This window comes from Neodiprion virginianus, chromosome 4 (assembly GCF_021901495.1).
Source record: "Neodiprion virginianus isolate iyNeoVirg1 chromosome 4, iyNeoVirg1.1, whole genome shotgun sequence".
Taxonomy (NCBI): Eukaryota; Metazoa; Arthropoda; class Insecta; order Hymenoptera; family Diprionidae; genus Neodiprion; species Neodiprion virginianus.
The window spans coordinates 40,554,324-40,565,762 of record NC_060880.1 but is presented as its reverse complement, the minus strand read 5'-3'; the positions used below and the strand labels follow the sequence as shown (position 1 = coordinate 40,565,762).

At 36.4% G+C, this 11,439-nt stretch overlaps 1 protein-coding gene across 2 annotated transcripts; it reads left to right on the top strand.

The window, feature by feature from the left end:
• Positions 1-114: 114 nt before the first annotated feature.
• Positions 115-9,572, top strand: LOC124302730 (neuralized-like protein 4). 2 transcript variants are annotated; one of them, XM_046759198.1, is made up of 18 exons: positions 235-365; positions 470-605; positions 700-915; positions 1,748-2,188; positions 2,374-2,574; positions 2,657-2,882; positions 3,011-3,110; positions 3,245-3,421; positions 3,560-3,868; positions 4,046-4,239; positions 4,371-4,660; positions 4,749-5,142; positions 5,218-5,539; positions 5,670-5,863; positions 5,965-6,170; positions 6,252-7,720; positions 7,935-8,087; positions 8,177-9,572. In XM_046759198.1, the coding sequence occupies exons 3-18, from the start codon at positions 700-702 to the stop codon at positions 8,367-8,369; spliced, it is 5,085 nt and encodes a 1,694-aa protein (XP_046615154.1). In that variant the 5' UTR covers positions 235-365; positions 470-605; the 3' UTR covers positions 8,370-9,572. The 2 variants fall into 2 exon arrangements, with proteins under 2 accessions (XP_046615153.1, XP_046615154.1); XM_046759197.1 differs by lacking the exon at positions 470-605 and having other exon boundaries at positions 115-365.
• Positions 9,573-11,439: the final 1,867 nt, after the last annotated feature.

Sequence of the window (11,439 nt, the reverse complement as noted above, 5' to 3'; positions counted from 1 at the left end):
CGATTGTAAGGAAGAACAATCGAGTCGGTCGATTAATCGAGTTTAAGAAATAATCGATTATACTCGATTAATCGGGAAAAAATGATCGATTATTTTTACGATGGTTTGGTTGGATTTGGTACGCGAGACGACGTGATTGGATATCGGATACGGGGACCTCGGGGTACGAGGCCCTGCTGCTGCTGCTGTTGTGTGTACATACACAAATGGCCGTAATGTTTCACCAAAGATGCGGGGAGCGTGTTAATTTAATAAATGACAACTGTACCGCCGTCCGAAATTTCTCTGTATATAATTACGGGCTCGTATTAAGCTCCGAACCGCTCAAGGATGACGAACTCTTCGAAGTTCGCATCGATAAAAAGGTAACGATGTGCACCACTCGACACGTTATGCTGCAGTTCTCCATGCTCGTACCTGTCGCCCACTGCATCTACTCGCCGAACTGTCAAATCTCCGGGATTTAGAGGTTTTCATCACGCTTTCGTCGCCCATGATTTTTGTGGACAAACCTTGGTTTTCCCATCCGTATCTTTCACGCAGTTTCTTAATTGTAACGCCGTTTCCTGCATTTCCCGTGCTTGCATAATGCCCTCCTCAACTAGGCAAGACAATATTCTTCGCTTCGTTACTTGTCTATCAACATATCGTTTCTACTCTTTCTTTGCCTATTTGTTTCTTCACGCTAATTTCTTTCAGATGGTATCGTGGAGCGGAAGCATTGAAATCGGAGTGACATCATGTGATCCGGAGAGTATGGAGTTACCGGCATGTGCCAATAAGCTTAGACTTGGATCATGGATAATGTCAGGTTCTGGGATTATTCGTGACGGACAACCAATTGTAGAACTGTACGGGACAGATCTTGAAACGTTAGAGGAAGGAGATTTTCTTGGTGTGATGAGGACCTCAAATGTTAGTCTTAACTGTGTATTTGGTTCATTTCTCTTTTTCTTGTCGATGACTTTTTTATGTGTAGCACCGAATCTTGAACCGAGCAGAATATGAAAAGGCCAAAATGTAGAATCATCTAACTGTTTGAACTTATTCTTTTTCTTCACCTACTTTATCATTAAAAATTGATTAACTACACACATTTTAAGAGGATATGTTAAGAGGATTTTGTTACCAAACAAGAATTTTAATAACAAAATTAGATAGTAATTGACGATTCATCGTATTTTCATTATACTTATTTCAAAGTTTGAGATCAAAAGAACAAAGTAGGACAGCATTTTCTTCAAATTTCATCACTGGCTTCGTCTTGTGCACCAATTCTCTACGAATAGATGCACAAAAAAAAAGATAACTTAAATTTTATTGGATAATACAACTAGCTTAATCATTTAACAAGGTACGCACCTTTCATGAATTGCTTTTCCACTTGGAAATTACATTTAGAATTGTCTGATTTCCATGCATCCGTCACTTGTATGTTACATGAATAAACTTTAACATCTCTTGGAATGGAAGAATTATATTCCAATTAGGATTTTATAAAGTGATAAAAATAATGCAATGTTTCTTCAATACTGTCTCTGTCATTTTTGAGAATCGTTCAATAATAAACTCCCAACCGTCAATGTTTGTCAAAAATTGACCAGAGAAGATTTAATGAACTCCATTATTTTTTGATATTTATAATCCAGTCATTGAAATTATGACGACACATTTTAAAATTGAACAAACTGAAATTCATGTATTTGAAACAATTATTAGTCAAATAAATATTTTGTTTCATTTTCAGAGCGAACTAGTGTTCTATGTAAATGGAATGTCTCAAGGTGTAGCAGCTACAAATATCCCTTCACGAGTATTTGCAGTAATTGATATGTACGGTAACTGCGTCCAAGTAAGCGTCTCTCAGCCGAGGCCAACACTTTCCATAACAGACGTAACAAATGAGACAGAAATCAACAATGATCACGCACTTGCACAGACGTCAAATTCTTCAACGACAAACTTAGTTACCAATCTGAACGTTAACGTTAATGTAAATATCAACCTACCTAAGAATCCAAGCGCAGCTGCTATACGGGAGGACAGATTAAGGTTCCATGAGCGAGTCGGAACCCTCATTAAATTGTCTAACAATGCTAGAACGGCAGAGAGACGAAGACCACTTGATGAATTTAATAACGGTGTTGTAATGACGCACAGAGCATTAAGAGATAACGAGCTTTTTGAGGTAAGACTTTTCACACCTTGGCTTACCGCGATCTAATATTTTAAGTTTTCAAGTTGAAAAAGTATTTGATGTGTCATACACTGTGTTGAGTTATACTTTGCCTCAGCGAATCGATTGATTCATTAGCTTGAAGTTTGTAGTAAGGAATGTTTGCAATCTAAACAAATTTTTCAAATGTGAACCAGATTCGAATAGACAGATTAGTGGACAAATGGTCAGGAAGTATCGAAGTAGGTGTTACTACTCACAGTCCGACAGCACTAGAATTTCCCGCAACGATGACCAACATGCGATCTGGAACAACTATGATGTCTGGCTGTGGAATTCTGACCAATGGCAAGGGTACTCAGCGTGAGTACGGAGAGTTCAATTTAGACGAGTTGAGAGTAAGTTTAAATCCATGGCATAAAATGAATTCAGTGGAGCAAGGTATTGCTTGCAAAGTTTGATATGGATTCCATATTACAGGAGGGTGACAGGGTGGGAATGATTAGGCGAAGTAACGGAAACCTTCATTACCTTATAAATGGTTTGGATCAAGGTATCGCCGCCAAGGTTCCTTCGGGTATTTGGGGTGTTATAGATCTTTACGGGATGACTGTTAAAGTAACCATCGTCGACCGGGATGAGAGAGAAGAACAAAATTTAGTCACTAGACGAAACACTCTGCATCTACAGGGATTAAATGGCGAAGGTAAAGTTCTTCTATTTTTCAGCATACTTTTTCTATCGACTGCTTCATCATTGTGTACTTTAATGGTAATTAAACTATATCCAGTTTTCCTTATGACAAAGTAAACTTATCCTTTCATTTATCTGTAGAAATGATAGACGATGATGCGATAGATAGACTGATGTTTCACGTTTGTTGTGGGACACATGCGGATGTAATTAATAATGGAAGAACTGCTCATAGACCCAAGTAAGCGTATAAAATGAACAATAGTATGATTTCTCAGTGATGTTGCGAAACAAGAAAGGAAAAGAAAAATTTATTAATCCAGATCTATAATGGCATGAGAACAAACCATCGTATTAATAAAAATACGTTTGCAGCGCTCTGGATGATTTCAACAATGGTGTTGTACTGACTTCTCGACCGTTGCGTCCAAATGAATTATTTGAAGTTAAGTTAGACAAGATAGTTACAAAGTGGGCTGGATCGATTGAAATTGGTGTCACTACTCATTCTCCGACTGAATTAGAATTTCCTTTCACAATGACTAATGTAAGGTATGTTGTCTGTAAAGAAGAATTAACTTCTACATACTTATTACTATATTCTATTCTTCCACTGCTGGGAGTGCAAAGTGCACCGTTTTAAATCAAATATACAAATTTCATTTGATGGTACAAAATCGTTACTTTCAGGTCTGGTACATGGATGATGACGGGACAAGGCGTGATGCATAATGGCACAACGATCATAGATAAATATGGACAAAATCTGGATCAGTTACAAGTCGGCGATCGTGTCGGGGTAATGAGAAACGACGATGGTTTGTTACACTTTTATATAAATGGAGCTGATCTTGGCACAGCTGCCACAGGAGTGCCAGAAAGAGTTTACGGGGTTATCGATTTATATGGGCAGGCAGCTCAAGCAACCATAGTCGATGGCACAGATTTTTATAGCCCGACAACAAATAATTCCAGCTTTAGCAACACAACGTTATACAGGTTTGTTCAAGCAACCATATTACCTAATTGCAGGCACCTATTGTCATCTACAGAAATGCTTATAAGTAAATTTAAGTTTACATTTCACACATACATTGTAAACAAAACTGTACCAAAGTTTTTGGACTCACTATTTGCATTTATTACTTTAGTGACTAATAATTGATCTTCTAACAGTGATTTACGATTTCATCATATACATGGAAAAAATGCACGAATAATGAACAATGGCTTGACAGCTGCTAGGCCTCGTGCTTTAGGAGAGTTTAACGAAGCAATTGTTATTGCCAATAGGGCGTTACGCGATGGTGAAATGTTCGAAGTCTCTATTGATAAAATGGTTGATCGATGGTCAGGTGCGATTGAAGCAGGTATGCAAAACGGATTCACGATTTTGACTAAAACTTGCACCCATAAGAAGCTTCCTGTAACTCTTCATGAATTCTTTACGCATCCTCAATAAATATCTGTTGACGTTATGATTTAATTGACAAATTTACAGGTGTAACAGCAATAAGACCAGATGAACTTGAATTTCCCTCAACAATGACAGACATAGATCACGATACGTGGATGTTATCCGGTCCGAACGTAATGCGAGACGGTGTAACATTGCGCAATAATTATGCTTGCAACTTAGATACACTCGTAGAAGGAAATCGTATCGGTATAATGAGGCATGCCGATACGAGCTTACGCTATTACTTGGATGGAGTAGATCAGGGAATCGCATGCACTGGACTACCACTACATGTATATCCCGTTATTGATCTCTATGGTCGATGTGCGCAAGTAAGTAATCTAAATATTCTAAGATAAGTTTTACAATTGTAATGTTGTACGTGAAATTTATTTTCTAACATCAGTAAAAATTTTTTAGGTAACTATCGTCTTGCCTGAGCGCAGAGACACGGCGACACAGCAATATTTACCATCCGAGAATAGTACGAGCCAGCAGCCTACCTCGGTAATTCAACCCCAAGCCCAGGTCGAGATAATTCACAAATTTCACGAGTCTGTCGGTGCAAATATTCAGCTGAATTCAGATCGAACTGTCGCTGCTCGTTGCCGAGAATATTGTAATGCAATATTGCTCAGCGAATGTCCCTTGGAAAGTAATGAAATTTTCGAAATTTCAATCCAAGAAGTTGCTCAAGAGTGGTGCGGCTCGTTGAGAATCGGTGTAATGACCAACAACAATGGGAATTGGTTTACTTCGATGAACTTAGTTCCTGGCATGACTTCTATACCAGAGGATTCTTGGTATTTAATCGGTGAGTATAGGAAACTTGTAGGAAATCTTGATGAAATTCAATACTACATTTAAATTGCTCTAATTATTATTAAAGGGAACCAAGTTCGACACAAGGGATACGTTTTGTCTTCAAATTACTGTCCGAGTCTGGACTGGCTTCGATCTGGTGATAAAATTGGTGTGAAACGAACGCATGATGGAAACTTGAAGTTTTATATAAATGGCGAAGATATGGGAGTAGCTGCTACAAATATTCCCGAGGCAGTGTATGTCGTCATAGAATTATTTGGCAGTACTCTTGCCGTCTGTGCAACAAGTAGTAAACAGCAAAACATAATCATATCGCCAAATGCTAGCCTCAGACTACAAGACTCCTTAGAATTACTCTTGGATCCAATGCCACCAATTATGAGAAAGTGAGTAGACAAATATATCTTCACCGAAATTGTCCTATAGTCAGAGTGTTCTCAAATCTGGTTGATATCGAAGTATTTGTTTCATGCAAGTAGACATTTCACCTATCACTTGTTCAATGTATTCAAATAGTGATGCCGGGATGGATACCTCGATAGACGTTTCGGAGGGAAAGCTATTGAACGAAATGGTACTCACGCCGACACAGCCGATTACCACGTCCACCGGTGATTCGGATTGGAATTATGAGTTCCACGAAAATCGTGGAAGAAATATTGAACTTGAAAAAAAAACTACAGCTCGAAGAGTCGCCAGCTATAATCAAGGTAAGATTAAACAAGATAGATCTATTACTCGTATTGATAGGCAAACTTCGATCAACTCCGTTAATCGACTGTTAATCAATCATTGTCTTGTTAATATTTAGGTGTAGTAATGTCTCATCGCCCGCTAGTCAAAGGAAAACCGTTTCAAGTGAGAGTGGAAAAATTGAATGATCGCTGGGTATCGGGCATGCTATGCGGAGTGACTTGCATCTCTCCAGACAAAGTCAGTTTTCCATTAACTGCTCTAGGCTTCAAAAAACATTCCTGGATCATGTGTGGCGATTGGATATCGCATAACGGTGTGAAAGTAAGAGGAGAATTCCGAAATTGAGCGTAATCAAACTTGCAATTCTTGTTCATAGATTGATTGAACAATTTTCCGTTTCAGGTAATAACGAGGTATGGAATGAATTTAGAAAACCTTCAGGTAGGAAGTATCGTAAGTTTATTGATAGACGAAGACTCAAGACTGCACTTATACATAAATGGTTCCGATCAAGGCATCGCAGCTACAGATTTACCTCCTTATGTTTACGCTGTCATAGACTTGTACGGCCAATGTGAACAAGTTTCCATAATTGGGCCAATTTCAGAGGCAGCGTCGTATGGTAATAACAATACAAATAACATGGCTATCTTAACAACCGTTGAACAACCAGAAACGGAGATAGAGGACATAGAGAATTCCAGAGAAAAGGCTGACTTGGAATGCCATGAAAAAGAAAATGCCATTCCTGCGACACCCTCGAACTTGTCGTTGAATATTCCAAGTCAGAGTAATCTTCATCCGGCAGAGAACGAGAGCGCTGTCAACATACTCAGCCCGATTTCATCTCAGAGCAACAATGATTCAGGTTTAGGGATTAACACGATTCAGAGCAAACCAGGCATGTCGAGCAGCATCAACTCGGAAAGTAATAATTTAGAATCCTGTCCAGAAATAAGCAGCGAAGCGAAGACCAATCAGTTAGAAAATAGTAAGGTAAAGAATAACGCCGTTAATGCGAATAATGCAAATGAAATTAAAGCGGCGCCGAATCACTGTGTTCAAAATATTGAGAATCTCACAAATGATGAAAATAATGATGGTGAAAGTAACGGCGTTACGAATATGCTCAGTATTACTAACGAATGTACAAACGTAGAAATAAACAATGCAACGAATATTAATATTAAAAATGGATGCGCCGCAAACTGTAGCCACATGTCTAATTTAAGCACCGCCATCACTTCTACAAATGCCAATAACGCAATAAATGAAAGCATCGCTTCCAACAGTTCGAACCAGAATAACGTGTCCAACAACGCCTTGAGTATGTCACAGAACAGCGTTACACCAACCTCTCAAAACCATCTCTCGTCAAGTTCCCAAGTTAACGTGTCGATGAGTTCCCAAGACAGTAACGCAAATCAAAATCGTAATAATCAAACGCAAAACAATATTGTAACGAATTCATTTGTCGCTAACACGCATAACGAAACTCATCATGTTGTTCACAATTCATCTTCATTTTCATCCTTACCAATCACATCTCTGCCGTCCAGTCCACTAGCGGTGCACATCACTTCGGCGAAGAAATGCGAGTACCTGAAGGCCTGCCTTAGGTTTAAAAAATCCCTCGTATTACCAGAGGAATTTTTTACTGGTGAAGACATTTCATGCTATTGCAGTTCGTGTTTTAAAGCCGAAGGCGACGGAGTGATATGCAGGAAAGGAGAACCACCTTCCGAATTTGCCTTTCCAGTTGGATGGGTCAGATTTCCACTAAAGCCAACCATCAATGCCATCCAAATACCACAGAACACTCTGGATAAATGGCATGTCGCCTTCTACGGGACACGATTAGATGCTGTTAGGTGAGAAGCACATCTCAATCTATTCATTCAGCTGTAGAACTTTTAATGATCTATCAAAAGCCTGTGAGTCCTGTACGATATCGCCGGGTGTGATCTGATTTTCTAACGTTTTTGTTTTAAGCTTGTATTTTCAAAACTGCAACAACTCTCAGACATGCGATAAAAGTTATTCTCGACAACTCATTTCTAATGTAAATTTGTTAATTCTTTTTAGGTGGATACTGGATAGGGGAGAGCTGCTGACCAAAGAGCAATTAGACACAAGCAATCTAACTACGACTATAAATAGCGATGATCAAAATCCTCAAGTTGTTTTTTCACCAAATATTAAATACGCCGCTTCCAAGGAATTTGCAAGCAAATACGCGTGAGTATACAGCATTACTTGCAAGAATGTCACGGGCAAATTCAACTGCGTAGAAAAAGATATCACCGTGCCGTGTTGATTTATTGTAGGTACATTGATACGCAATCGAATAAAAAACTGAACGCAACCACTGCATTCCAACTACTGGTCAGGCCCGGTTCCTATACAATGGGCCCAGGAAAAGATTGTTCCGAGCCACAGTTGGAATCGACAGAATGGGCAACCAAGGAGGGAGGTGCCACAGTGATCATAGCATTTCTTGTACACCTTGACGGATTTTAGAAACGGAAAGAATATTTCTATCTGATTTGTTATCATTTATTTATTTCATTTTCTGTCAATTTACGTTTGTTGTATATATATATATCATACATCCTCTATGCTTCTGCATTTTGTTCTTTGCATTATTTTTGTAATTAAAGGGTTTCTCGTTGCTGTTAATCCTTTTTAAAAAGTGGACGGTATATTTTGATACTCCCAGCTGAACCGTTACTCTTTAAAAGTTCATATGAAAAACTATAATCAGCTAATTTATCTTCATGTCACCCATTGATCGACGACAAAAATGAAAAATTGTATAATATTGAACAGTCAGTGCAACTAAAAGTTTCTTTTTGAAAAAAAGGAAAGAATTTCAGACAAAGCTTTCGTTAACTTTTGATAATTTTCTGAGAAAAGTAAACATTTTCGAATTTTTCTTTCCAAGCTTCTTATAAATTTGATGTTGTACTGGATTTCTTTACGAAATGCCGGATATAGTACATAATTGTACATTCAAAATTTCGTTATTGATTTATGCAAGTATTGTATGTACTGCAGTAATAATCTTTACTGATTTATTATATTGATATCGACAAAAATTATACATATAATACTGATGCTTGAAAACATTGTACATAATATAATATAATACGTCTTTTGGAGTTCTGAGAAGCCTACTTATCTGTTAATATTTACGCATTTTCTGTGATACCTATACATATACGTTATTTACATTATATACATAAATTTTACTGCATTTTAGCACAACATGTTGGCCAACTTCCGTTATCATCACACCATCGAGTTACTTAAAGCTGTATTTTTACTCATGACTGCGATAGGAATACCTTGTTTTCTGTCTACTTGTTTAATTACCATTATTTTATTACTTTATTATCGATATTGATTTCTACAGTTTGCTAGAGTAATTATTCCAAATTTAGTTTTACACCTTATCATTACGTGTATATGCATGTGAAATTTAATCTTCACTTGAGATGGCCTGCAAATTTTTTTAGATATTAATTGAAAGACTTATACAATTTAATTAGCGATATATTTAGACACTATACTAATTTGAATAGACTTGTGAAAGATATAGGTATGTAGCATAGATCACATCTAGTCATTACAAGTATGTATCAGAAATTGAAAAATTCATTCAAGCCATGGCAATTGCATGTACGTTTACATATTTCTCGGTGGATTTAATTCAATTGAAGATGAAAAACGCAAAATAGGACAAAGTCGCTCGTCACACGTCTACTTTGTATTGAAATATTTAATGGTCGTTAGCGATTGCCTTGGCTAGATCCGCCCTTAATTATATTTATGTGTAGTGATTAGAAGAAAATATTATGCAAGAAAAGAAAATTAATAATTTATAGGATAGAACCAGACATTGTCGATTTCCGTGCATACTATTAGTGCCGGAGTGCATTTAACAAGTGTTTACAATATGTCTATTCGATTTCGGCACAGATCTATGTTTCAGAAAGTGGCGTAATACCAAAAATAAATTCGGCGTATGAAAATGGTTTTAGTTTGATATTCAAAATTAGTACTCGTAATCCTCATGAAATTAATTTAATTTTAACAGAATATGCCTAAATCGGATTGACAGTTACAATAGAACCTCGATCGTCGGAACTATGGCTCACTTCATTTCAAGGTTTTGTTATCGGAACGAAGACTTGATATTTTTTTAATAAACAATCACTCTGCTAGGAAAAAAAGTGGATACGGCCCATTCGCAGTCCCATGTCGAAATTATTAATATTTTATTCAATTTCGCACGTAAGGTTAGTTGGAATGATGCGAAGTGTGCTAAAGCAACACATTATGCGTGTGAAGGTGGCATAAAAATATTTGCGTTATGTTTATAATATTCTTTATCATGCAGCATCATTTGATATGACATTACTGTTCCATTAATTGAACTAGGCTCAGTCCTGATCGATTCGAGTAATCGAGGTTCTACTGTAACTATATAAACAAAAAATACTTTGAACAAGCCGTTTTATGGTCCAAATATAATAAAATTAATATTTTTCGGAATTAGATGAATAGTTGTTACATTTACCGGCTAATAGAAAAGTACTAGAAGAAATGACAGAGGTCAACGTTGTTGACACAAAATAAAAAACGTCAGAATTATTGTTTTAGTTAGATAATCGATTTTCAGGAAATGACAATTCAATTTATAAATTAGTGCAAATGCTTAATCCGGTATTGTTTCTAATATTGGAATCGAACATAAATTCAGCTCGCATTGATTTATATCATAGATAAAAAAAATTGTAGGTACATTGCTTAGGGGAATATATAAATTATTGTTCACCGTTATAGTGATTATGTGATATTATTGCAGAATATTATACCATTCGCATACAACTCACGGCATGTATGTATGTACGTATGCTGAATACACTATATGTATGGATAAAATTATTTAAATTCAATTTTTGGAATATCGCTGATGGGGAGAAAAAGGTAAAGATAAACAAAGACGGGGATATTTTTCCATAAGCTGACAAAACACAGAGTTCTATTATTATACGTGTCAGAAAATATTAGTTCGTGACTATGTCACGGCTGAATAAGATATATATTATGGTCGATATTAAATACGGAACTAGGAATATAATACAATTTTATAAATGAACGTGTGATTTGTAAAAAGTACATACGGATTGTATTGGAATATACTCGGGTCGTGTTAAGTTTAAGATTCATTCATAAAAAAAAAGTATCCCCCAATTAGAAATTTGATAATTATTAAATGGTTTGACAATTGGGATCATTATAGTCTTGATTTGTTGTTGTTATACTTATATATTGTTAATGAAATGTGATCGTTGATGTAATAGCTATATCTTGTGACCATTATTATTATTTATTATTATTATTATTATTATTATTATTATTATCGTCATCTTTGAAAAAGAAAAACTACTCTGATACCGATATAAAGGCCATGTCATTATTATACTGATTTGAACAACGCATTTGCATCGCTACATAGATATACCTAGTTCGTAATTCTATAAACAGCACTTATGTAACAATATGACACAATGATAGTTGGTAT

Coding starts and splice junctions, on each gene's coding strand:
- LOC124302730 (XM_046759197.1), top strand. CDS start 207: ATGGCCGTAATGTTTCACCAAAGATGCGGGGAGCGTGTTAATTTAATA. Junction 366..699: donor AAGTTCGCATCGATAAAAAG/GTAACGATGTGC, acceptor AATTTCTTTCAG/ATGGTATCGTGGAGCGGAAG. Junction 5,864..5,964: donor AGTCGCCAGCTATAATCAAG/GTAAGATTAAAC, acceptor GTTAATATTTAG/GTGTAGTAATGTCTCATCGC.